The sequence below is a fragment of the Mytilus californianus genome, unplaced genomic scaffold (genome assembly GCF_021869535.1).
Source record: "Mytilus californianus isolate M0D057914Y unplaced genomic scaffold, xbMytCali1.0.p SCAF_5, whole genome shotgun sequence".
NCBI classification, from domain to species: Eukaryota; Metazoa; Mollusca; class Bivalvia; order Mytilida; family Mytilidae; genus Mytilus; species Mytilus californianus.
The window spans coordinates 116745053-116773047 of NW_026262701.1; the positions used below are offsets into that span (position 1 = coordinate 116745053).

Here is a 27995-nt window from a genome sequence, read left to right on the forward strand (position 1 = left end):
TTAATTATATCACTTTAATTTGTTAATGATAAGTATGTCGTTCCTTTCATCTGTTTAAAAACCTGCAAAAAAAAGAAGATTCAATAAGTTAAGTGTAGTGAAATAACAGAGAAACGCCACTAATATTTAAAACAAAGGCGATGTGTGGTAATGAGACTTAAGGTCTTAACTGTCTCAAGTGCAAAAATAAAACTAAAAAATATCCAGATGTTACCATACGCTCATGCATGTCTTCCATGTAGCACTATAAACGAACGTTATCAAGATGTTGCACCATACATGTACCATGGGACACTGATATTCGAGAGCCACTGATGAGTCTTGTGTAGACAAAAGGCGCGTCTGGCGTACTAAATTGACATTTGTTATATATCTTTGAGCAGTTTTAGCAGTTTTATATATATACCATATAGCAAATATCAAAACTATAGATTTAAACGGAACTTCACAATTTTCTGTCTACGGGTGTATTTTCTATTGCTCTAAAGTAAGATCATCTTGTTTTGTATGCCTTGAAGGAATCATATATATATAATTTTCCTTGGCTTAATTATTAAATTTCATTCTTTCGTGCGAATGCAATGACTCAATCCATATTAAGGCAAACACGATTTATAATTATTTTTAAAATGAGAAACTACGCCTGCTTAGTAAAATTTATATTTGAACTTAATTCAATCCAAAGAAGGGACCCAAGATAAAATGTATACTTACAGAAATTGCTTTCACAAATATAGTTTACTTGATGTGAACAGAGGTAGTCTATCCATTTCCCATCGTGACCATTTGGAATTTGTACACAGTTATGACCTGCCCCTTTTGAACCGTAGCCAGATATCCATGTTGTGTACGTTGCTTTTGACTGATCAAAGCTCCATCTCCACTCGCCTTCTTTGAGGTCAGTCAGGGCTATCCAGTAATGAGCTTCTGCAATATGAGAAGAGTGTTTATCAGATTTTTATTACATATTAGCTCCGTCGTATTTTTTGTCTCACCTATGACTGTCTCATCTGTCGACGCACCCGGTCTTGCTCCTTTTTGGGTTCATGATATTCTCTCAGATTTTGTGTGTTACTTTGATTTGTCTGTGTTTCTAATCGATTTACGAGATTTGAACATTGGTTATACTACACTGTCGCCGAATGTCAAAAAAGGCCCGACGAGTGCATATTTGCTAGCCGAGGATAAAGGTACTATCCACTGGTCTCCTTTGAATAGCTGTAATTATGAGACAAGTGATGCGTTTTGAATAATAAAGAATCAAGTTTAAGGCAAAGCATAACAAACAACCAATTTATGTGGAAATAACGGCCAATAGTTCACTTCGAATGACGAGATCTGACATGATAGACGAATGCCGACGTAATTGATTTAATTGACAAGTCTGTGCACCTTTGGTGACAAAGGATGCTCAAGTACCTCCAGGTTAAATACTAAAGAGAACGAGGGCCACGATCCCCAAATACGTCGGCTCATATTCGCATCACCCCCTGGTTTTCAGGGGAGTGAAGATTAACAATTCCTAGATAACAAAACAGTTAAGCTCGAACTGGTACCAATTCAGAACCGGCCACTCATGGTATACATGAGATAGTCTCAACAGAACTTCCTGCGGTAACGCAGGAAAGTAATCAAAGCACGAAAGCGCTGTAAAGGCAGTTAATTACAGGTTGTGTGTATTTTAAGTCCAGTTATAGCATTATCTTGCATAGTACAGTGTACTTATTAGAGGTGGCTTTCAGTATTTAAGATTTAGAGTTCTCTAATGATATTGAATAAGTTTTATGAATGTCATATTCTGAGCACTATATGAAGGCGATTGTTCTCACTTGTTTATGAACTAGTGCATTATGTCCAGTTTGTACCTTTTTTATCTATGTTTATAGTCAAATTAGTTATCAAAGGTACCAGGATTATAATTTAATACGCCAGACGTGTGTTTCGTCTACATAAGACTCATCAGTGACGTTCAGATCAAAATAGTAACAAAGCCAAACAAGTACAAAGTTGAAGAGCATTGAGGACCCAAAATTCCAAAAAGTTGTGCCAAATACGGCTAAGGTAATCTATTCCTTGGATAAGAAAATCCTTAGTTTTTTCATTGGCAATCATAACACATCTCCTTATTTATATAATGATCTATATTCAACGACCTCAGGTACAAAAAAAATGTATGTAACTAAACTATGATGGGAAACCTTTGACTTCTTTCTTTATATAAACTTTTGATTTGGTACCATAGAACTATGTAGAGTAAATGTACATTGCAACATGTCAACTCTTTCAACTCCAATCAAAATTATATTTCCAAGCATAAAGTAATTTATGAATGAAATAAAAAAAAAAATGCTCCGCTGGGGCGCAGCTTGATACGACCGCAGAGGTCGAACCCTGAACAGTTGGGGCAAGTATGAACACAACATTCAAGCTTGATTCAGCACTGAATTTGGATTGTAATTAAATATTTGACACAGCATAGGTTTCTGACACAGAATGAAAGTGGTCTAAGATACTTAAAAAAATTTAATTTACCTATTCAAACCATATCATTATTATTTGCTTTTATATATAAATCAGAAATAACCAATTTAAAATGGAAAATTTTAAAGAAAAAAAAGGAAAAAGAATCCCCCCCCAAATTTTTTGAACCCCCTTATGATTCATCACCCCAAAACTCAATCCCAGCCTTCCCTTTGTGGTATGGTACCTTGCAGGACAATTTAAGAGAGATCCATACACTTGAACACATGTTATTGTCTGGAAACTAGAAAAATGCTTGTTTTTTGGCCCCTTTTTGGTCCCAAATTCCTTAACGTTTAGGGCAATTACCCCCAAACTCAAACCCAGCTTTCCCTTTGTGATATGGAACCTTGTAGTACAATTTCATAAAGATCCATACACTTACACACAAGTTATTGCCATGAAACTAGAAAAATGCTTGTTTTTTGCCCCTTTTTTGCCCCTAATTCCTAAAATTTGGAGGCAATTACCCCCAAAATCAATCCCAGCATTCCCTTTGTGGTATGGTACCTTGCAGTACAATTTCAGAGAGATCCATACACTTGAACACAAGTTATTGTCTGGAAACTAGAAAAATGCTTATTTTTGGCCCCTTATTCCTAAACTTTTTGGGCAATTACCCCCAAACTCAATTCCAGCTTTCCCTTTGTGATATGGAACCTTGTAGTACAATTTCATAAAGATCCATACACTTACACACAAGTTATTGCCATGAAACTAGAAAAATGCTTGTTTTTTTGCCCCTTTTTGGCCCCTAATTCCTAAAATTTGGAGGCAATTACCCCCAAATTCAATCCCAGCATTCCCTTTGTGATATGGAACCTTGTGATACAATGTCAGAGAGATCCATAGACTTGCACACAAGTTATTGTCATGAAACTAGAAAAATGCTTGTTTTTTGCCCCTTTTTGGCCCCTAATTCCTAAAATTTGGAGGCAATTACCCCCAAAAATCAATCCCAGCATTCCCTTTGTGATATGGAACCTTGTGGTACAATGTCAGAGAGATCCATACACTTACACACAAGTTATGTCTGGAAGTTACAAAAATGCTTATTTTTGGCCCCCAATTCATTAACTGTTGGTACCATAACCCCCAAAATCAATCCCCACTTTCCTTTTGTGGTATTGAACCTTATTTTAAAATTTCATTGAGATCCATTCACTTCACTGTACTTAGTGTCTTTTTGTTGTTTGGATGTACAACTACCCGACCACGTCCACTTGTATTTGTATTTATCCATCTGATGAGTTTAGCCTCTTTCAACTGATTTTTATAGTTCTTTCTAATATTGTACTGTTACACCACTGTCCCAGGTTAGGGGGAGGGTTGGGATCCCGCTAACATGTTTAAGCCAGCCACATTCTGTATGTACATGTATGTGCCTGTCCCAAGTCAGGAGCCTATAAAAGTGTAATTCAGTGGTTGTCGTTTGTTTATGTGTTGCATATTTGTTATATTTGTTCCTTTTTTTACATAAAATAGGCCGTTAGTTTTCTTGTTTGAATTGTTTTACATTGTCGTTTCTGGGCCTTTTATAGCTGACTGTGCGGTATGGGCTTTGCTCATTGTTGAAGGCCGTACTGTGACCTATAGCTGTTAATTTCTGTGTCATTTGGTCTCTTGTGCATGTGTGGAGAGTTGTCTCATTGGCAATCATACCACATCTTCTTTTTTATATTTACATCAACAGATATAAAAAATTCACCAAAGTCAAGGTGAGACAACAAAACTTAGTTGTAAGATCTCTGAAATAATAATTTTTTACAGGGTATGAGTTTTTCTCATTGTTGGAGATTGTACGGTGACAGTAACACCTGTAACTGCTTAAACCCATTTCTTATGCACTTTAGTTTGATAAACTCACTGAATATCATACCACATCTCCTTATTTTTATATGCATTACAATTTACATGTGCATGTAATTGTAAATATATATATATCAGAACAAAATTCATTGCGTCACTTTTATTTATACATCCTTTGGCACAATACAAGTTCTAAAATTACACAACATAAAACAACTAAATGTTATTTCAGATGAAAGTTTTGTTTCAGTTCCATTCATAGGATTTATTAGAATTTTGTATGTTTTGCCAAGTCCAATAATTCGCTCTATGTGACATAGAGACATAGTTGACTAAACCACCAGGTGTCGAACATTCAAGAATTTTCAGTGTTTCTGTTTTTATTTGATGAAAAGGTTGCCTGAGCTCTAGGAGCTTTAGGTTTTATCACGGGATATTCTGTGCTGTCAATAATAATCCAAGTCGTAGGAAACTTTAATTTGAAGTTGGATGGTGAAAAATACCTGACTAAACCACTAGATGGCCAAGTGTTAGCCTCACACCACTGTTTAGACATAAAAACAATCCATGTATACACAATATTCTTAACACTAGATTCAATCTAGAATCTAGACAGTTCAAAGTTGGTTGTATGATGCCTCAATTTCATCAAAGTCATAAAAAAACTGATTTTCAACTGACACCCTATCAATTTGAAAATATATGTATCTCAAACAATGTGCTGCTGGACCAAGTGTGGTCAAAACAAATAAAAATTTAGTATACAACTCTAAACCGATATAAAAATGCATGGCTGTGTCACGTGTCTTCATTTAAAAATTCTCTGTTAAAAACATAGGCATTGATGGTGTTTGCGTAATTCCATCTGTGAAGCTCAACATTAGCTCGGCAGTTGGTGGTGGACAGTCATAAATCCTTTCTGCAGTATGAATGACTTCTTCAGGAAAACCAACTTTACAATCAAAACTTTCCTCTAGATTTCTACTACAATATTCATCAAGTTTAGTTCTTTTGTTTTCACAGGAAACTGCCCTGATTTTTCTTTTTGCGGACGATTCAGTCTCTTGCTTGGTCCAGGAAAATAGGCTGGGAATTGCAGTAGACTTAAGTCTCTGTATGGTGGGTTTGCGCCCTGAAAAAGGTTATAAAACATTAGTTTTTTTATAATTAAATGAACTTCCATTAGCAATGTATACTTTGTACTATCTGGCGAAATATTAACTAGATTTATTCATTACAATCTGGATAAAACTATGTTTGCCTGATTCAATGTATGTTATGTAAATCCAAAGGACAAACATATGCAACAATCGTACATTGTTTGTACCTAAATAACTATAATATAGATGAGAGCATGTCATTGTTTTGTTCCTGTTAACATTGTCATTGATATTTTTCAAGAAAGAGTATGAGGCATAGCTTATGCATTCCTGTCATTACTACATTAGCATAATTACTGCTAAAATAATTCTCAGTATGATATACCTCTTGTAAGAAATCATTATAATTGTAGCAATCACCAAAAAATCTCAAACAGATCACATTGAATCGTAATCCAAAAAATTATGACGTCTTGAATTACCCACCCCCTTTTATTCTAAAACGATAATTGCGGTTGTAAACAGACTTTGGTTTATTCGCATGGCGATTACATATATAACTATATATTTCACAAAGAAAATAGAGTTTTACCATGAATAGTTTCCTGCACGTAGTCTTTTTCAGTAAAACGTGCCTTGCAAACAACAGCTGATTGAGATGGACTCCACGATATCATCGTGTTCTCGTCCAATCTGCGTATGGGCCATGGCGTTGATCCAACTTTTCCTTCTTTTTAAGTCATTTGGAAATGCATGTCCTCCTCTTAAATGACATCCAGGTACACAACAACAAGTACTTGGCATCGTTAATTAAAAATATAACTGAAATAGTTGCACAGTGCAGAAACCGGAAGAAGAGGAACAGGATCCGCTACCACGGCGCCACCTATTCAGGAACGATAATTTGCTACTTTATATAACTGCGAAAATAACGTTAGACGGGTTCACGTGCATAAACAGAAATGCGCTTTAAATTGTATAATATAATTCATGTTCAGTCGACCTTTAATTATTATATCAACGACTGAAATGATTTATAAACATCTAGATTGCAGATAACACTCGAAATTAACCCGAGCTCTTTCCACACGGAATTCAAATAATTCTAGTTTGTCAATCGGTTGACTGCTTATATTGCAAAATACTAATATATCAAAAGTTTTTAAAACTAACAAAACACAATGATCGTTTCTCTATTTCCCAATGTAAATGAAATGAAACAAAAAACATTTTATATCGCAATAAGAAGAGGAGAGAATTCAACATTTCCGGATCTACTTGGAGTCTAATGACCCCCCACGTAGATAAGTTGGATATCGCGGAAGGAAGGATTAACCCGGCAGCTAGAAAGGCATTAAAGCACTGCCTTTAAAAAACTAATATGATCCGACGTACAATACAGGAAAGGGTCATAACCTTTAATCTTGTAGCGGATCCGAATGATACAATAGTTCTTTTATGGTAAATAAATAATCAAATCTCTTTCATTAAATTGGTGTATCTTATAAATGAGATAAACCGTATTATCGTCAACAATTGTTAAAGGGTGTTAGTAAGTCAAGATTTTTCTTAATATTCAAATGAAATGTATCCAATAGAAATAACTCTAAGTCAGTCCAACATGAAAAATTGGTTGCAGTCTTTTTAAAACCTTGAAATTTCTAACTGTATACTGCAAACCAAAATTTATTACAAACGGGATTTGTAATTTCCTAAATTGCAAATCTTTAGTAAGCAGCGCAAATTTCCCATTAGGTTCGTTTGTGCAACTACGAGGACGTCTGATATTTCAGAGAAATGCAATACTAGTATTTTAAAAGTAAAAACTTGTCCTTTTTTACGACCGGATAGAACGGTTATTTTAAATTAGTCAAATGTTAACTTAGTTCTAAAATAAATATATATGGGTTTGTTGTGGAAGTATGGAGGAATTTAAAAAAACTATATATTGATAAATCACTCCAATGTCGTAGTGTTGCTTTCTCGTTGACATATACTATAAGTTACAAACCAGTGGAGGATCCATTGGGCGGAGGCGGGGGCGTGGAGTGCTCTTTGATCGCCAAAAACATTTAGAATCTCATGATTTTCACGAGATATAAAAAAATTTAGAGTAAAATCGTCCAAATTTTGTTTATAAATTCATATATTGGGAATTACATCCCCTTTTAAAAAATCCTAGATCCGCTCCTACAAACTGTTGTATGTCAATAGTAAGCATGATCATGTGTATACCTTATTAAGTCATTTAGCTAAATCATATGGCAAGCCGTTTTAGTATTTATTCTAACTTCAAGATATCTAATAAACTTTATAAGATATCTCATATAGTTTATAAGATATCTTATATAGTTTATATACCTCATATAATTTTCAAAATAAGATATCTTATGAATTATATGAGATATCGTATAAACTATATGAGATATCGTATAAACTATATAAGATATCTTATAAACCATATAAGAATAAGAATAAGAATAAGAATAAGAATTTTATTAGTTTAAAATCCAAACAATAGGATTGTTACTAAATAAACAAACCAATACAAAACCAATAAGATATCTTATAAACTGTATAAGATATCTTATAAAATATATGAGATATATACCTGTACCAAGTCAGGAAAATGGCAGCTGTTATCAAATAGTCCGTTTCTATGTATGTTGGCGTTTGATTTTGTTGCAGTTCAGTGTTTCTGTTGTTCCGTTGTTTTCCTCTTATAGTTGATGTGTTTCCCTCGGTTTTGGTTTGTTTTCGCTTAATCGATGTATGACTATTGAACAGCGGTATACTGCTGTTGCCTTTATACATCTTATATAAAAAATATTTATTACATATCTTATAAACTATGAAGATATCTTGTAAATTTTAGAAGATATCTTATAAAGTATAAAAGTATATAAGATTTCTTATAAAGTATATAAGATATCTTATGAAGTATATAAGATATCTAATAAAGTTTATAAGATATCTTATAAAAACTAGATTATAAAGGATATCTTATATATTATATGATATATCTTATATATTATATGATATATCTTATATATTATATGATATATCTTATATATTATATGATATATCTTATATATTATATGATATATCTTATATATTATATGATATATCTTATATATTATACGTGATATCTTATATAATATATGAGATATCTTATCTTTTATATGATATATCTTATATATTATATGAGATATTTTATATATTATATGAGATATCTTTGAAGATAGAATAAACAGGAAAACGGCTTGCCATAAAATAACGTCATGGAATAGAATTATTTGTCAGTGTATGGTATATCAAGTAAATAAACACAAAAAGAAGTTTGAAAACATTTATGGCAGAGAATAAACTTCTGTCGACGATGTCTTACGAAATACGGAATAAGTATTCTAAACTTTTGTAGTAGGCGAGACAAAAACAGGATCATCGTTGTAAATCAAAGACTTGAAATCTTTGTAATGAGTATGGATAGTCAGACCCCTCTGCATCTAGTAACCAATTTGAATTCTACCTCCTCTGCATTAAGAAACCTACCTGAATACAGCCCCTCTTCATTATATGCTAGCAGTCCATCCCTCTGCAATAAGTAACCAACCTGAATATCCAACACCTTTACAACACGTACCCAACTAGTATTTCATCCCCTGACTCTGCAATACGTAACCAACTAGAATTTCTTCCCCTGTGCTTTACGTAACCAACTTGAATTTTAGACCACTCTACATTTAGTAACTAACTTGAAAGCATCCCTCTATTATTTATCAGACTAGAAGAACACACTCCAACGGCTTAAGATATGTTTGCTTACTTGTATTTGACCTGTGTTTAAAAATTCTGCTGTTTTCTTCCTGGTCGTTCATTTTAGCAATATAGCCACCTATTTCTCTGCATTTTCTCTGAAATTGTAGTGTCCTGCTGATAAATCGTTGCTATTGTAACATTCTAGTTTTTAAACTATTTTATAGTCAAGGATATTTTTAGCAAATTATATACTGAAAATACTCCGTTTGTCTCCAATATGGCATTTTATAGGTTTTTTTTTAAATGGACAAGTCTTTCATTCTGAATTAATCCTTTTAGAAAAAAAAATGTTTCCGTTAGTATTCTTTTTTTAAAAAACGATATGACTCTCTATGTGTGGGACGAATACAAAGGAAAGTGACCATGTCAGGACCTTCCGGTAGAAATCGTAACCAATGAAAATAATAAGACCTTTATACTTGTGCCATTTGGTTTCTACATTAATAGTTAATTCATTTATATAGAAAACAAAATATGAATAGACATTGAAAATTTAGTCTGAAATGAAAGCTATTTTGTTGCTCTTGTTACCTAATCTATCGCAAAATGCTGCTTGACATTTTGTTTCAAAAAAGAATTTCCTTATTTCTCCCCTCTCGCAAAGTTCTATTTCTTTTTTTATTTATTTCTCACCGTTTTAACGTGCAGCGATGTGTGCTGATAAAATATACAAATGTCTTTTGTTTCTTGATCAAGAAATGAATATGTAAAAGTTAATGGCGGATTCAAGATGAGGCGTGCAGTGCGTACGCCACCCTCCCCTTGGAACGGAAAAATATCATTTTTTGTTGTTTTTGCACAAAATCATACCCCCCCCCCCCCTTAAAAAATCCTGGCTGATGATCTAATACTCATGCATAGTGACTGTTAAATTAGAAAGCGTTATATATCGTATAAAACATTTGAGTCTTATGGTCTTATGCATCTTTTGGGTTTATAGACATATCTGAAAACTGGCTGCTAGTTTGAGCCTAGAATTTAACTTTGGTATCTTCTTCCCGATTATTTTACAAAGTTTTTAAAAAATATATGTTGATGAGATATCCTCTTAAAAGAAAAAAAATAGTAAGTTTTCTCGTTTGAATCTCTCATTTTTCAGGTCCGGGCCTTTTATAGCCGACTATACGGTATCGGTTTTTCTCATTGTTAAAGGCCATACACTGACTATAATTGCCTATATCCAATTATTTGAAATCTGGTCGATATTTGTCATTGGCAATCATACCACATCTCCTTATTTCTAAATAAAAAAGAAAGAATCTCGGACATTAAATTATACTTACTTTGAAAGTCTCTTCCGAGTACTTAGAAATCTTCTTCGAGCTTTTTTAATTTCTGCTCCATGTTAGTGAATGTATCTTTAGAAGTTCCAAGCTGTTTCTCCAATGTTGATGTAGTCATTTTTATGGTCTTCTCCATTTTAGTGATTGTATTCTTGTTGTCTAAAGTTTTGATTGTCTTTTTGTGGTTATTTTAAAGGACATTTATACTTTGACGGAGTTCTACCTGTACTTTTACAAGAGTTTTTCTGGAGTCATCAAAGTCCTTTTTAGACTTATTCGATAAACAAGGAATACTTGAAACACAATCGTTAAAAAAACATGCCGTAGTGAGAATCATACTTAGTAAGTCTTAAACAGAAACAAGAGTGCCGTAGTGAGAATCATACTTGGTAAGTCTAAAACAGAAACAAGAGTGCCGTAGTGAGAATCATACTTGGTAAGTCTAAAACAGAAACAAGAGTGCCGTAGTGAGAATCATACTTGGTAAGTCAAAAACAGGAAAAAGAGTGCCGTAGTGAGAATCATACTTGGTAAGTCTAAAACAGGAACAAGAGTGCCGTAGTGAGAATCATACTTGGTAAGTCTAAAACAGGAACAAGAGTGCCGTAGTGAGAATCATACTTGGTAAGTCTTAAACAGAAACAAGAGTGCCGTAGTGAGAATCATACTTGGTAAGTCTAAAACAGAAACAAGAGTGCCGTAGTGAGAATCAAACTTGGTAAGTCAAAAACAGAAACAAGAGTGCCGTAGTGAGAATCATAATTGGTACATCAAAAACAGAAACAAGAGTGCCGTAGTGAGAATCATAATTGGTACATCAAAAACAGAAACAAGAGTGCCGTAGTGAGAATCATACTTAGTAAGTCTAAAACAGAAACAAGAGTGCCGTAGTGAGAATCATACTTGGTAAGTCTAAAACAGAAACAAGAGTGCCGTAGTGAGAATCAAACTTGGTAAGTCAAAAACAGAAATAAGAGTGCCGTAGTGAGAATCATACTTGGTAAGTCTAAAACAGGAACAAGAGTGCCGTAGTGAGAATCATACTTGGTAAGTCTAAAACAGAAACAAGAGTACCGTAGTGAGAATCATACTTGGTAAGTCAAAAACAGAAACAAGAGTGCCGTAGTGAGAATCATACTTAGTCTAAAACAGAAACAAGAGTGCCGTAGTGAGAATCATACTTAGTAAGTCTGAAACAGAAACAAGAGTGTCGTAGTGTGAATCATACTTAGTAAGTCTAAAACAGAAACAAAAGTGCCGTAGTGTGAATCATACTTAATAAGTCTAAAACAGGAACAAGAGTGCCGTAGTGAGAATCAAACTTGGTAAGTCAAAAACAGAAACAAGAGTGCCGTAGTGAGAATCATACTTGGTAAGTCTAAAACAGAAACAAACAAGAGTGCCGTAGTGAGAATCATACTTAGTAAGTCAAAAACAGAAACAAGAGTGCCGTAGTGAGAATCATACTTGGTAAGTCAAAAACAGAAATAAGAGTGCCGTAGTGGATTCATACTTGGTAAGTCAAAAACAGAAACAAGAGTGCCGTAGTGAGAATCATACTTAGTAAGTCTAAAACAGAAACAAGAGTGCCGTAGTGAGAATCATACTTGGTAAGTCTAAAACAGAAACAAGAGTGCCGTAGTGAGAATCAAACTTGGTAAGTCAAAAACAGAAACAAGAGTGCCGTAGTGAGAATCATACTTGGTAAGTCTAAAACAGGAACAAGAGTGCCGTAGTGAGAATCATACTTGGTAAGTCAAAAACAGAAACAAGAGTACCGTAGTGAGAATCATACTTGGTAAGTCAAAAACAGAAACAAGAGTGCCGTAGTGAGAATCATACTTAGTCTAAAACAGAAACAAGAGTGCCGTAGTGAGAATCATACTTAGTAAGTCTGAAACAGAAACAAGAGTGTCGTAGTGTGAATCATACTTAGTAAGTCTAAAACAGAAACAAAAGTGCCGTAGTGTGAATCATACTTAGTAAGTCTAAAACAGGAACAAGAGTGCCGTAGTGAGAATCAAACTTGGTAAGTCAAAAACAGAAACAAGAGTGCCGTAGTGAGAATCATACTTGGTAAGTCTAAAACAGAAACAAACAAGAGTGCCGTAGTGAGAATCATACTTAGTAAGTCTAAAACAGAAACAAGAGTGCCGTAGTGAGAATCATACTTGGTAAGTCAAAAACAGAAATAAGAGTGCCGTAGTGAGAATCATACTTGGTAAGTCAAAAACAGAAACAAGAGTGCCGTAGTGAGAACAGTGCCGTAGTGAGAATCATGCTTAGTAAGTCTAAAACAGAAACAAGAGTGCCGTAGTGAGAATCATACTTATTAAATCTAAAACAGAAACAAGAGTGCCGTAGTGTGAATCATACTTAGTAAGTCTAAAACAGAAACAAAAGTGCCGTAGTGTGAATCATACTTAGTAAGTCTAAAACAGGAACAAGAGTGCCGTAGTGAGAATCATACTTGGTAAGTCTAAAACAGAAACAAGAGTGCCGTAGTGAGAATCATACTTGGTAAGTCTAAAACAGGAACAAGAGTGCCGTAGTGAGAATCATACTTGGTAAGTCTAAAACAGAAACAAAAGTGCCGTAGTGTGAATCATACTAAGTAAGTCTAAAACAGGAACAAGAGTGCCGTAGTGAGAATCATACTTGGTAAGTCTAAAACAGAAACAAAAGTGCCGTAGTGCGAATCATACTTAGTAAGTCTAAAACAGGAACAAAAGTGCCGTAGTGCGAATCATACTTGGTAAGTCTAAAACAGGAACAAGAGTGCCGTAGTGAGAATCATACTTAGTAAGTCTAAAATTGAAATAAATTGTTAATTTTGTCAACCGTAAACTGTTATTATTGAGAAAAAATTGAGGGCATAAGCGATGCAAATAATACATCAGTTGTCTGTTTAAAAAGAAACAACGAAGATTTTCATTGGTGGATTCGGGCGGATGTGCATTCGGCGACCAACCAGTAAAATTACAAAAAGTAATGTTTAGCATAAAAACAAGTCAATTGTTTTGTATTGTAACAGTTGGTGTTCCGCCCCACTAACCTCAAATCCTGCATCTATGCCGGAGATTATTTTGATTTCATCTAGGTTATTGAACCTCTGTTGCTTTTGTATCTTGTACTTGACATTGTAAAGATATGAAACGGTATTAGATTTATCCAAAAATATTTATCCTGACTTACCTTTTTCGGAGTTCTAAATTCTAAAACGTCTAGGGTCGATCCTAGTGTTGTAGAATCTAAATATGAATACAGTTTGCTTTTATAACCAAAATATTTGACTGTTTACATTGAAGACCAGCTGTTACGACTGAAATTTGAGATCTTTTTCGAGCTATTACAAGCAATGCAAAATCCCAAAATAGATGGGAAGTGGGCTGTTTATTTTTTCAAACAGTTTACTTTCTAAGCAGCAAATTCCACGAAGAAAGACGAATACTAGTAATATGTAACCTGTCTGTTCAAATTTAATATCAAAACTCACTAACATTTCAGTCAGAAAAAAGTGCTTTTATTATATATGTAGAATCAATAACATACTAGCTAGTCTTTCATATTTACTTAGTTAAATTGTCCCTCTTATATAGTGAAGATCTTTACAAATCCCAATTTTTGGACTGAAAGGCGAAACTGTTAAAAATAACAGGAGTAACATAAAACTATGGCTTCATTTTTAAGTTGTTGCAGAAAATTTTTTGAACTTGTGTCCTTTTCTCTTACAGCTTTTTTTCGTTCATGACGTATCACCAGAGGATCCTCAGTGACCGAGTGGTCTGAGTAATTCATCTACAGCAATCGCTAGTGGCCTGTCAACACTGAGGCTATAAGTTCGAACCCCGCACGTAACAGGTGTGTTCAACTCCGACCTTAATTAACTAGGCATGCCAGTTTTCCTGCCGAAGGTCTGTGGTTCGCCCAAGGGACCCCGGCTTCCTCCACTAATAAAAACTGGCCGCCAAGATATAGCAAACAGTGCTGAAAGCAGCGTTAAACGCCAACAATCTATCAATCAATCAATTTACAAAGAATCACTTAAAACTTGCTATCAGGATTTTTACATGTTATGAACAATACCAAGAACCGTCTAGCGGAGCAGAGACTGATTTCCCTTTCTGAGAATTTTAGTTCAGACACCCTCTGTTTTATAGTAGGCTTCGTGTTAGACAATCTTAATTTTCTGTAAAATTTTTTGTGGTTTAACCATGTTGTTGACCTTCTTTAAGTAATAAGTAAAAAGGCGCTAACATAATACGTTTACATAATCGATTATCGAGTGGCTTACGTCTGTCGTATTACTTGCCTCCATTAATAATGGTCAAGTTGATAACTTACCGCAGCTAACAAATAGATGATGATGGCTGCTTAACGTCCAGCGGCAAATTAATATGTATATTCAGGACGAGAAGATGTTAATGTAATATGAATATTAACCCTGCTTTGTAGTAGACCGACACGCTGATCCGGATTTTCAACTTGCTAGTTCTCAAGGTAGCAGTCCGCAGGAAGACATGTCACCTTATCCGGACACATTATTCTGACTCCGAGCCGACCAGTCTTTGATCTTACTCCTTAATGCCGCGTGATTAGCGGAGAAGCAGCAAATACCAATTTTAGTCTTTGGTTTGACCCGAACCCACGACCTTCCGCACTCGAGGCGAACACGCTACCACGAGACCACCGAGGCGATTGCTAACAAATAGATAGATAAGGTTAAACCTCATTCTCGTACAGTGTATATGAAGAAATAAGGATTAAGGGTATGCGTGAATTATAAAAGACTCCTAGAATATACTTTTATTGCACAAACATTTAAGGTTGCATCTACCCCGAGAAACAGTTAATCTTAAGTATTCCTATATGAAACCTGTTTGAAAATATATTAGTCCAAACGGTTTGGATATTTTCTTGAAATATTTTTTTTTAATCGAGCTTGCCTAATTCAATTTATGTTTATTATATATTTGCTACCACAGTGACTGTTTTTTAACACTCCTTGTTGACTTGGGTCTTTATGTATAACATTTGACCAGTAGCCAGAGCTCATTTAAAAAAAATGGTTGACAAGATATCTTGAAAAATGAATAATTGATATAAATATTTAACAAGAAATTTTTATCATATGATATATATATACATGTACAACAATAATTGAAATGATGCTATTCTGTTGTTTTTTTAATAGTAATTTAGATGAAAAGATACCTGTACACTGTATTTCAGTCGGGTAAATAATCTTAATAAGATAAAATAAGAATAAAAAATATGCAAGCTCATATTTATTTGTTTAATACATTGTTTAGTCATAACACACAAGAATATTGTCTAGTTATTTGTTTGAAAATTTCTTTTATATTTCTGATATAAATGAAACATAGATACAATATATGAGGGTCTGGATGGGGTTTATAGAATAGTGAATAATTGGTGAAAGTATAACGAATAAATAAAAATAAGAAATGGGCCAAAGAATAGAGAATGATATATATAGGGGCCACCCAATAATAGGCAAAAAAATAAAGAAAAGAGAAAAAAGGCCAAAAAATCAGAGAATATGAATATGAAGAAATATAAGGAATGAAGATCCTCTACCCGGACTCCCGTCTATGTTTACCATAGATTCATATTAAAATATTGAGAATGTTTTACTGACTTTAGATATTTTAAAAGATTGTAAAGTTGCCTTTTTACCTCGTATATTGTTGATATGCGCTCTGTTTTTATCTGAAGTACGTGTAGTGCCATATTTATACATTTTATATATGGAGAGCAATTAGAATGCTAAATATTGAATAAAATATCAATTACATATTACTCGTTCGTTTTTCATCCTTTTATTTGTTTCTCCAATGAAAAAAAATGTTTATATATGGAATTACTTTTCAAAAGCTATTATAAAACATTATGAAAGTTTTTTGACAAAATATGAATTGTATGTAATAAAACAGCATAACTATTAAGAATGGTATCTATTCCTTCGGATTATTTCTTTGTTTCTAAATGTGGAATTTACAAGTCGACACTGCATGTTATCGAATTACTAGACACAAATGTGGAAGTTTATGTGTAACTTTACATGTCTATAGCGGAAGTTGTAATAATTAGCACAAATTACGTATTATTAATTTTATGTATATATACCAGAATGTTTCTCTGTACTATCACTGAGTTCCCGACCAGCAAACATGTAAGTTTCTACAGTATTAGTACTAAAAACTCAAAAATAACTTTTAAAATTATCAAAACTTTTTTATACACTCAATTCATTTTTACTTATTTTCGGAAATAAATATAAACAAAATAAAATAAAAAAAATAATAAATTAAATATCTACATAAAATTCCATTTTATAATTCAGTGACAATAAAAACTAAATAAATTATCGTTCGTTTCTTTATATATATTTATCTATTCTAATTCTAGAATTCAAAAGTATTTAAACAAGTCTATATCTAAATCCCTAGGCTGCAGTACAACATGAACTGTGTCATCCTTCATGTTAATATTATTTATTTTTTTATAAAAATTCGAAAAAGAAAATTAATTTAAATGAGATTGTGTTTGGAACTATATTATAAAGGAAAGAAAAATATGGATGTTAAGAGTTATATTTTTGAATTTAAGTAAACGAGAGAATATTGTAAAAAAAGAGAGGAAATAGATAACAAAGGGGGTAATCTCATATGTTGATAGACAACACCACTATAAAAAAAAAAACAACACAAGCGAGAGAGAGAGGGTTTTTGATATTTTTCATGTTGCAATCACAGAATATCCTTAACAGTTGCATGTCATTTCATTTGATGATATAATTAACCGTTATTTTTTTAAATTTCAGAATGAAAGCCACACTTGCCATTGTCGCCGTCTTGGGTCTGTTTGCCCTGAACTGTGTGAGAGCTGATGGTTACGGTAATGGAGGTGGATACATGAAGGGTGGATGGTCCGGGTATGGAGGTCAAGGATATGGAAATGGAGGTTACCACGGATATGGCAAATCAGGTGGCTCCCACGGATATGGAGGATATTCCGGATATGGAAAGAAGGGAGGCTACGTTGACGAAATCACACACTACAGTCAATACCCAGTATATGGAGGCGCTGTTGCTGGTCCATATGCCGGTGGTTATGCTGGGTCATATGCCGGTGGTATTGGTGGAGACATGGACGGTGGTCTGTTCGGACAAAATGGAGCTCTCCGTAAGTTCTGTTTTTAATCTATGATAAAACAATTAGAGTATAAAACATTAGCGGTATGCTTAATTATCACGTTATTTTTTTTTTATTAATTCACCTGAAAAAATATACTATGAATTTTCTAAATCTGCTTAAATTGTATGGCATTCTTAAGTTACCTGTGGAATAATTATTATTTTAAGATATTTACAACTGCATATAAATTCTCAATATTGAATGTTAATTGTAGCGTTTTCTTTATTTTAGTCATGTTTTTCTTCTTGCTTCTCCTTTTGGGCAACAACAACAACGGCAATGGTCTGTTTGGTCGTTAAATCTGACTTAATGTAAGTATCATAAACAGATTATTGTAGTTTTCATTAATCTTTGGTCATTTATTTATGTAATTGTAACCAAATCATTGTTATGACTGTAATAATTTATACATATAAAAACTAAACTTGATTATTCTGCCGGTTTTGGACGCCTTTTGTTGACATTGACGATCAGTTTGAAACAGTTACATGTGTATTTCAAATCTAATTCGATTTCTCGTGCAAAGATAACAATTATCTGTTAACCTCAATATATGTATACAATCAAAATATAAATACAAGTTTAAAATTGTATACATTATAATTTTTTCTAGTTTATTGAAATGATTACCATTACTTATCACTTGATAAATATTAGATCAAACGGAATAGATGACTTTTCAAATTAGAACCAAGCACACGTGGAATGTACAAATTGGCGAAAGAATAATATAAAGTTAACTGGTCAAAAAAGAAAAAGAAAGCATTTAGATAAGAATCTTAAAAACTTATAAAGGTACCAGATACATAAAGTTTTCGTCTGTTGTTTGTAGATATGCGACCTTCACTCAGATTACAATTTTGTTGAATCTGTACTGTTGGGTTGCTGTCTCATTGACATTTACTAAATATCTCGATTTATTCATAAACTCTTTGCGGAACACTCAAACTCGGTAAAAACAACAATTGTTCAAGTCCAATACAGGGATACAATGTTCCTTTGTGTTTTATATTTTTTATTTTCTCAATTGAATGTAATATAATTATTATTTCAGTGTAGTGTAAGATGTCGATATGAATAAAGCTAGAAGATTTACGAAAACAGTGATTATTTGAGAAGCATCTGAAGAACATGTGAACTCTAGTGTATTGAAATGGAAAAAATGTATACTGTTACAATTTTGATAAAAAGTGTAAAATTTATTGTATTGTAATTGCAATAATGTGATACATGAAAAATAAAATTTAGAAATTAAATTTTAAAAGCTTATTATTGCACTGCAAAAGTGTCCTGAAATATTACCCTGAAGATTTTTTTATTTAAACACTAGTCTGACTATCATTCGGGAATTTCATGTACTCTTTTACGCAGCTTTCTGTGGTTAAGAAACACAATAGTTTTAGTCTGTCTTCGATGTATATTCGAGCTTTTTAATATAAAAATAAGGAGATGTGGTATGATTGCTAATGAGACAACTATCCACCAGAGTTCAAATGAATGGGATGTAAGCAATTATAGGCAACCGTACGGCCTTCAACAATGAGAAAAACGCATACCGTATGGTCGGCTATAAAAGGCCCCGAGATGAAAAATATGATAAACAAATATGACAGATATGAACCAACGACAACCTCTGAACTACAGGCTCCTGACTTTGGACAGCCACATAAAGAATGTGACGGGGTTGAACATGTTTGTGAGCGCTCAACCCTCCCCTAACCTGGGACAGTGGTGTAACAGTACAACATAAGAACAAACTATAAAAATCAGTTGAAAAAGGCTGGCTTAACTCATCAGATGGATACAAATAGAAATACATCTAACAAAAACAAAGAGTGGACGTGGACGGGTACTAATACATCCACACAACAAAAAGACACTAAGTACAGATCTGAGAGTACTAGCAGTTAATGACAGTTAGTTCAAAGCCAATAACAAATAAAAAAAATCATGTATCTAAGACAAAAATATCAATCAGTACTCATCCAACATCCAATGGATTTAGTGTATAGACGTCATTAACAGTCAGAGAAAAACATGTCCTTATGCAATGCCAAATTATAGGTATCGACAGATTGTACTACCGTGAAAGTAGATTTGTGTAATATTTAGTATGGTTTTAATTTACTGATAACAAAATCAATATTTATACCAATAAAACAATATTCAAAGATTTAATTACAGTGTTGAATAGGTAACATTTTAGAATAAGTTTATTTAAAGTTTTGTTCGGGCGTTAAAACGTAGTTGCAAAAATAAAAATATGCTACCCCATCAATATTGCAAATCTATCTAAGAACCATCCACGAGTAGATAGTTTTTGCAAATAGTTATAGGTAACCTTAAGAGGCAAGGTCAACAAAACATATTGCACACATAAAATAACAAATATCCTATTTCTAAACAAATAGAAGATTGTTTGTTTGTTTATTGGTGTTTAACACCAATTTCAGCGCTCTTGGCTATACCATGGCGGCCAGTTTTTATTAATGAGAAAGCCACATATAGACGATAACGAATTCAAAGAAGCATTCTATGCGTTTAAATAAGTAGATTTGTACTTGAATTCTTTAATAGATTCTTTTAAAAAGGTTAATGCTCATTTTGCCCATTGAAAAAGGTAAGATAAACTTGCTTGTGTTCTGTAGATTTTCTGCCAAAAGAATTACCGAAAACTTTTAGGTACCTACAGGCTTAAAGGTTTACTTTCGATCAAAACCTCAATATATACTTTATCTGTTATTTGCTCTTTGGTCGGGTTGTTGTCTCTTTGACATATTCCCCATTTCCATTCTCAATTTTATTTCGTCTTGTTTTGGGCTTTATATCATATACTAGTAGTTGCTTACACCAAAACTACGTAGCTGTAAGCAACTAAAGCGTTCAGACTTTTTGCGGTTGCCACGGTATTTTTCCCCCAAATAACTATCATAATATGAAGCAATTTAGTATATAGTTCTTGTCTTGAAACATTTGAAATAACTGAATTCGAACAAGTATTCGTTAATAATTCTTATATGTTTTACATATTAGGGAATACGTTTATATGATTGGTCGAGAGGGCTTCCGGTAGTTGCTCTTGAAGTTATTTATTTTTCGATAGACGAAGTTGACGGAACTACTTTTTGTAACCTCTTCTTCTTCTTCTTTAAGTTTCTAACGATCCTTCATTTACTGAAGATTATTCGCCGAGCGTCGACTATAAAATTTGATTTATAATATACACAAGATAACCAGAAAAAAAGAAACAAAATCAAAAATCAAAATAATATATAAATATAAGAAGATGTGGTATGAGTGCCAATGAGACAACTCTCCATCCAAGTCACACATTGTAAAAGTAAACCATTATAGGTCAAAATACGGCCTTCAACGCGGAGCCTTGGCTCACACCGAACATCAAGCTATAAATGGCCCCAAAATGACTAGTGTAAAACCATTCAAACAGGAAAACCAACGGTCAAATCTATATAAAAATCGAGAAACGAGTAACACTTGTGAACTACATTAACAAACGACAACCGCTGAACATCAGGTTCCTGACTATATGTACAATTGAAAAATAACATTTAGATAAAACTATATACATTTGATAACAATAAAAGTTAAGGGTAGAAAATAGGGATTAGAGCAGATTCTGAGATCATACTCTTGAATCACTGTACTGTACTGCATGAGATTATTTGTTGTGTGGCAAATGATTCCAATCTGTAACCAATGTAAAGAAGATTGCGGCGATGATAAAACAAACCAGCTCGACGTTAAAAAATATGTATTATCACTTCGTCGTTAAATTACATAATTAACATTCATTTGAATGATAACAAGATATTCTTGTAGTTTATTTTGTATCAGAAAGCAAATTTCATGGAATACATTTTTTAGCGTTAACCAAATCAATGACACAAATGTACAATTTACGCGTGATAGAGGTTACGGGTGGGTAAATTAAATTAATTATCTCCAATTATAAAGAATTATAAGGATTAAACGTCTTTTTAAAGGAATTTATATATTACTTATACATCAGTGACATACAAGACAATAATTCAACCTCATTTCAATCTATATGTGACGGCTGTCATTCGGTATATCGAGAAAAAATTATCGTGAAAGAAAAGGTAAAGGTGGTCAAGTATTGCGATTGAATCGTGAAAGATTGCAAAAGAATTAACCTTAAAAGTCCTTAAAGGAAAGTGACAATTCGTCATCGCCAGTAGGCTATTCGAACCATTTTGTGTCTAATCCCGAATTAGATCAGTTAACGGAAACATCGAAAGTTTCAAATAAAGATCAATATTAAACTATAAAATACCGGTACGTGTACAAGGAAATACCGAAGAAATAAAACCTTTAAATGAGGATATTTTTGTGTAACACAAAGAAAACGATCCGCTAGATTCTATTTATCCGGAATAGATAACAAATCAACACGATCTGGAATTTTACAGTTCCTTGAAGTGGAAAGGTGTCAATACGACGTTCCTACAAGTGTTTCCGGCGTCGGCGGCGCCGGCAGCGGCGTCGTCAACAATGTATTAGTTTATGATAAGGTCTAATTTATGGTGAACCATTAGTAATAGGTCAATGATATTTGGTATTCAGTTGTATTAGCATTGGTACATCTCATTTCCACGGAGATTATTTGGCTCCGCCCCCTCAGTCAAGGTCTATTGGCTTTGAAACTTTTCATAGTTTACATGTATTAGTTTGTGATTAGGTCAATTAATGGGGAACCACTAGTGGTAGGCCAATGGTAATTGGTGTTCAGTTGTATAAGCATTGGCATATCTCATTTCCATGGAGATTATTTGGCCCCGCCCCCTCGGTGATGGTCTATGGACACTGAAACTTTTGCTTAGTTTTCATGTGTTAGTTTGTGATTAGGTCAGGTTAAGGGGAACTATTAGTGGTAGGTCAATGAAAATTGGTATGCAGCTGTATAATCATTAGCACATCTCATTTCTATGGAGAATATTTGGTCTTTACCCCTCAGTCATGGTCTGTTGACTTTGAAATTTTTGCTTAGTTTACATGTGTTAGTTTATGATTAGATCAGTTTAAGATGGACCACTAATTTTAAGTCAGTGATATTTGGTTGCAAGTCTCATTTCCATGGAGAATATATAGCCCCACTCCCTCATCATGGTTCATTATGACAGTTAAAGAAGGTGTATTGTCTGTTTTTTTATACTAGTGTTTATTGGTGGAGTAATTAATGAATCAGAAAGAAGTAATAAAGTTACTGGAGTCAATAGTATAAAATGTTGTGCACCCTCACTTGCAGACGATATTATATGTATTGCTACAAAACCGAAGCGTTTACAACACATGCTTGATATATGTACAAGATATTCAAATAAATGGCGGTTTCAGTTCAACGGAAAGAAATCTTGTGTTATTCAATTTTCAAAATGTTCTATAAAAACAGACTATGATTGAAAAATAAACCAAAAACCTGTACCTGTTGTAAAAAGCCATATTCATCTAGGCATTGAACTAAACGGAAAATTAAACACACTAGCAAGAACGACAAAAGCTTGTAGGAAGGGTAGAAACACTTATTTTGCAATTGCAAACTTAAAAGGTGATAATACGAATCCATTAGTTCTCGTGAAACTGTATAAGCCGTTTGTAATTCCTACTTTTTATATGGCTGTGAAGTTTGGTCTAATATATCAAGATGTCACATTACTGAATAGACTTCAACATTTTGATGTAAAGCATGCACAAAAGTTCAAGACGTCAACAAGATCAGATATGTGCGAAAGCATGGTTGGGCTACGAAATATGACCTGAGAAATCGAAAAAAACGTAAATTATATTTCTTTGAAAAACTTTGTAAAACTGCAAAAAAATTCTTGTCTTGCAAAACAAATCTTTCTGCAAAGACTTTTATCGTGCCTGTTAGATGGACGAAACCATATTGGATTTATTCCGGACATTTTAGACATTCTAAATAAATAAAATCTATATGAATTTATTATCCCCTATATTAGTGATGGCAACTTTCCTGATAAGCTGCAATGGGAACGTATTGTTGTGAATGTAGTAGAATCGCATTAATTCGGACAATGACTTCAAAAGATTCAAATATATACATAAATCTGTATCTCCGGCTCTTGTGTGGAAATTCCCTTCGAACAGCTCCAAAATTCGTACTGCACTGTTTATCGGAAAACTGATATCTACCGCTCCAAACCACGTTTCCAAATTTTGTGAAATTTGCGACCATCTGTTCACTGAAGTTTTCGTACATGCATGCTTTGGGCTGTAAGTGTACATCAAATATGTACAGCACTTGGTTGGACTTAATACTAGAAAACTTTTCTCTCGATCTCTATGTTGATCTAAGTGAATGTAATGATGAATTATTATTTACAATTTGTCTAGGAAAAGATCCTTCAATTGTACAGTATTGTATAATGTTAGCACATGAAATATCGCCAGTTCATGATATATACTCTTATACTCTTGTACTGTATATTACAATTTTCATTTACATATAGATATTACGTATTGTTCATAACTTTATCATTTGTATTTTCTGTTATTAATGTATTGATTTATTGTTCATAATATAATTCATGTAATCTATATGAAGAGGAAATAAAGAAATGAATGAATGTTATGAAATTGAGAATTGAAACGGGAATACGTCAAAGAGACAACAACCCGACCAAAAAGCAGAAAACTGCCCTAGGCCACCAAAGGGTCTTCAACACATCGAGAAAATCCCGCACCCGGGAGGCGGGCTTCAGCTGGCCCCTAAACAATAATGTATATTAGTTCAGCGAAAATGGACGTCACACTAAACTCCGAAACATATAAATGAAACCAGAATTTAAAAAAATATACAAGACTAACAAAAGCCAGCGGTTCCTGACTTGGGACAGGCGCAAAATTGCGGCGGTGTTAAACATGTTTTGTTAGATCTCAACCCTCCCCCTACACCTCTAGCCAATGTAGAAAAAACTAACACACAGCAATACGCACGGCAAAATTCAGTCCGATGTTAGATAATGTAACAGAAGAAACTAAGCAAAATGGCAATAATCAACATAAATTAACGAAGGACTACTAGCAGTTACTGACATGCCAGCTCCAGACCTCAATTTAACTGATTGAAAGATTATGTCTTCATCATATGAAAATCATGCACAATCCCTCCAGTCAGGGGTTTAGTATCATACCATCATAAATCATACGAGAAAGACATAAACAACTAGTTTAAGAATAAATGTGTTTATTTCCGATGCAAAGACCCTATGAGTGAATCAAAATTCATTTTTGTGCTTTGTATAAAATATTACCATACAAGATTTGGGGGGGGGGGGGGGGTTGAAATACCCGAAAGTATAAGATGTCTGCATGTTGATTTATATTTACGAATGATGTCCTTGTGCCGATGATAAAATTTAGTAAATGTTTTGACAAGTTTGAGATATCGAAAACCCCGGAGTAATAACTTTTCAGTAATACAGAGATTTCTTTCGTTAAAATCAAACACGTTGTTATTAACACGAGCGAATCGAACAAGTTGAAATATATAAACACCATAGGATGGTGCCAAGGGAACGTCACCATCTAAAGATTGATAAATAACAATGGGAAATGAAAATTCATCTCTTTTATCGTAAATTTTAGTATTAAGCTTTCCGTTAAAAATATAGATATCAAGATCCAGGAAAGGGCAGTGTTCGTTGTTAGTATTATCTTTATTTAAAGTCAGTTTAGCAGGATAAATCTCTTTAGTGTACACACTGAAGTCGTCATTATTGAGAGCTAATGTAACCTTACATGTCTATAGCGGAAGTTGTAATAATTAGCACAAATTACGTATTAAATTTTTTTTGTATAAATACCAGAATGTTTCTCTGTACTATCACTGAGTTCCCGACCAGCAAACATGTAAGTTCACTACAGTATTAGTACTAACAACTCAAATAATAACTTAATTATCAAAACGTTTTTTTTTAATTCTCAATTCATTTTAATTTATTTTCGGGAAAAAAAAAAATAAATAACCATTTGAATATTTACATAAAATTTCATTCTATAATTACATTAAAAACTGAATGTGTGGTCGTTCTTATGTTCTTATGTTTATTTAATTTTTTTTTTTTTTAATATTTATTTATTCTTTTTCTAGAATTCAAAAATATTTAAACAAGTCTATATATAAACCCTCAGGCTACACAACAACATGAAATATGTCATAATATTATCGATGTTACTATTATTTATTTTGTAAAAGCTAAAAAAAAGATAATCGATTTAGATAAAATCGTGTTTGTAAATGTACAACAAAGGATAGAAAGATAGGGATGTTAAGAGTTGTATTTTTCAATTAAGTGAGGGGAACTTGTAAAAAAAAAGAGGGGAAATGAATAACAAGGGGTAATCACAATGCATAAGTCAAAGGTTAACAGACATCACCGCTATAAAAAAAAGAAGTAAAAAAGGCAACAACAAAAACACAAACAACACAAGCGAGAGAGAGAGAGAGGGGGGGGTTTGATATTCATCATGTTGCATTATCCTTAACAGTTGCATGACATTTCACTTGATGACATTATTAACCGTAGATTTTGAATTTCAGAATGAAATCCACACTTGCCATTGTCACCGTCTTGGGTCTGTTTGCTTTGAACTGTGTGAGAGCTGATGGTTACGGTAATGGAGGTGGGTACATGAAGGGTGGATGGTCCGGATATGGAAATGGAGGTCACCAAGGATATGGAAAAGCAGGTGGCTACCATGGATATGGAGGATATTCCGGATATGGAAAGAAGGGAGGCTACGTTGACGAAATCGTACACTACAGTCCATACCCAGTTTATGGAGGGGCTGTTGCTGGTCCATATGCCGGAGGTCTTGCTGGGTCATATGCTGGTGGTATTGGTGGAGACATGGACGGTGGTCTGTTCGGACAAAATGGAGCTCTCCGTAAGTTCTGCTTTTAATCGAAAAAAATAACAATTAGTGTATATAACTTTAGCGGTATGCTAAATTATCACGCTATTTCTTTTAAATAAATTCACAAGGAAAAACATACTTTGAATTTTTTAAATCTTCGTAAATTGTATGGCATATTTAGGTTGCCTGTGGTCAAGTTAAAATAATGATTTTAAGATATTTACAATTGCATATAAATTCTCAATATTGAATGTTAATTGTAACGTTTTCTTTATTTTAGTCATGTTTTTCTTCTTGCTTCTCCTTTTGGGCAACAACAACAATGGCAATGGTCTGTTTGGTCGTTAAACCTAACTTAATGTAAGTATCAGAAACAGATTATTGTAAGTCTTTTTAATCTTTAGTCATTTATTGATGTAATTGTAACCAAATCATTGTTTTCATTGTAAAAATTTGTACATATGAAAAATGTACTTGATTATTCTGCATGCGATGGGCATTGAACTTGAGGATCAGTTTGAAACAGTTACATGTGAATTTCAAATCTAATTCTCGGGCAGTGAGAACAATTATCTGTTAACCTCAATATATCTTTATATAAATATAAGTTTGGAATTGTTTACATTATATTGTTGTTTGTTTAATATCAAAATGATTACAATATTGATCACTTGATGGATATTAAATTACCTTTCAAATATGAACCAAGCACACGTGATAAGTCTAAAATGACGAGAGAGAGAAAATAATAAAATGTGCAGTCAAAAAAAAAAGAAGAGAAAAAACATTGACCTTCGCTCAGATACTAATTGAACATGTGCTGTTGGGTTGCTATCTTCTTGACATTTACCGAACTTATCGATTTATTCATAAACTCTTTGCGCAATTAACACTGAAACTCGGCAAACATGACAATATACATTTTTTTATTTTCTTAATTGAATGTATTATACTATTTCAGTGTAGTCATATCGATAATAAAAGAAGCTACAAGATTTACGAAAACTGTGATTATTTGAGAAGCATCTGAAGAACATGTGAACTCTAGTGTATGGAAATGAAAAAAAATGTATACTGTTGCAATTTTGATAAAAAGTGTAAAATTTAATGCATTGTAATTGTAATAATGTGATACATGAAAAATAAAACCTAGAAATTAATTTTATTAGTTTATTACTGCACTGCCAAAGTATCCTGAAATATTACACTGAAGCTTCTTAAGCACTAGTCTAGTTTGACCAGCATTTGAGGGTTTCGTGTACTGTTTTACGCATCTTTTTATGGTTAATAAACTAAAAAGATTTTAGTTGTTCTTCGATATCTA

General features: G+C 33.3%; 1 protein-coding gene and 2 long non-coding RNA genes across 4 annotated transcripts; 1 reads left to right on the top strand and 2 right to left on the bottom strand.

Annotated features, from left to right (window-relative positions):
* Positions 1–9366, bottom strand: LOC127700790 (uncharacterized). Its single transcript, XR_007981721.1, has 3 exons — positions 9256–9366; positions 715–927; positions 1–62 (listed from the first exon to the last, which is right to left on the bottom strand). It is a non-coding gene; the product is annotated as an uncharacterized LOC127700790 (long non-coding RNA).
* Positions 4475–6488, bottom strand: LOC127700788 (uncharacterized). Its single transcript, XM_052204443.1, has 2 exons — positions 6022–6488; positions 4475–5461 (listed from the first exon to the last, which is right to left on the bottom strand). The coding sequence occupies exons 1-2, from the start codon at positions 6104–6106 to the stop codon at positions 5142–5144; spliced, it is 405 nt and encodes a 134-aa protein (XP_052060403.1). The 5' UTR covers positions 6107–6488; the 3' UTR covers positions 4475–5141.
* Positions 9367–16599: 7233 nt separating the features above from the next.
* On the top strand, positions 16600–27831 carry LOC127700789 (uncharacterized). 2 transcript variants are annotated; one of them, XR_007981719.1, is made up of 4 exons: positions 16600–16727; positions 17379–17740; positions 26952–27031; positions 27633–27831. It is a non-coding gene; the product is annotated as an uncharacterized LOC127700789 (long non-coding RNA). The 2 variants fall into 2 exon arrangements; XR_007981720.1 differs by lacking the exons at positions 26952–27031; positions 27633–27831 and adding exons at positions 17984–18063; positions 18807–19008.
* The last annotated feature ends 164 nt before the right edge of the window (positions 27832–27995 follow it).

What these genes read in the sequence shown, in the direction of transcription:
- LOC127700788 (XM_052204443.1), bottom strand. Translation starts at nt 6,106, where the DNA reads ATGATATCGTGGAGTCCATCTCAATCAGCTGTTGTTTGCAAGGCACGT. An exon ending in CGTGCAGGAAACTATTCATG is followed by an intron (nt 5,462 to 6,021) that starts GTAAAACTCTAT and finishes AACCTTTTTCAG; the next exon opens with GGCGCAAACCCACCATACAG.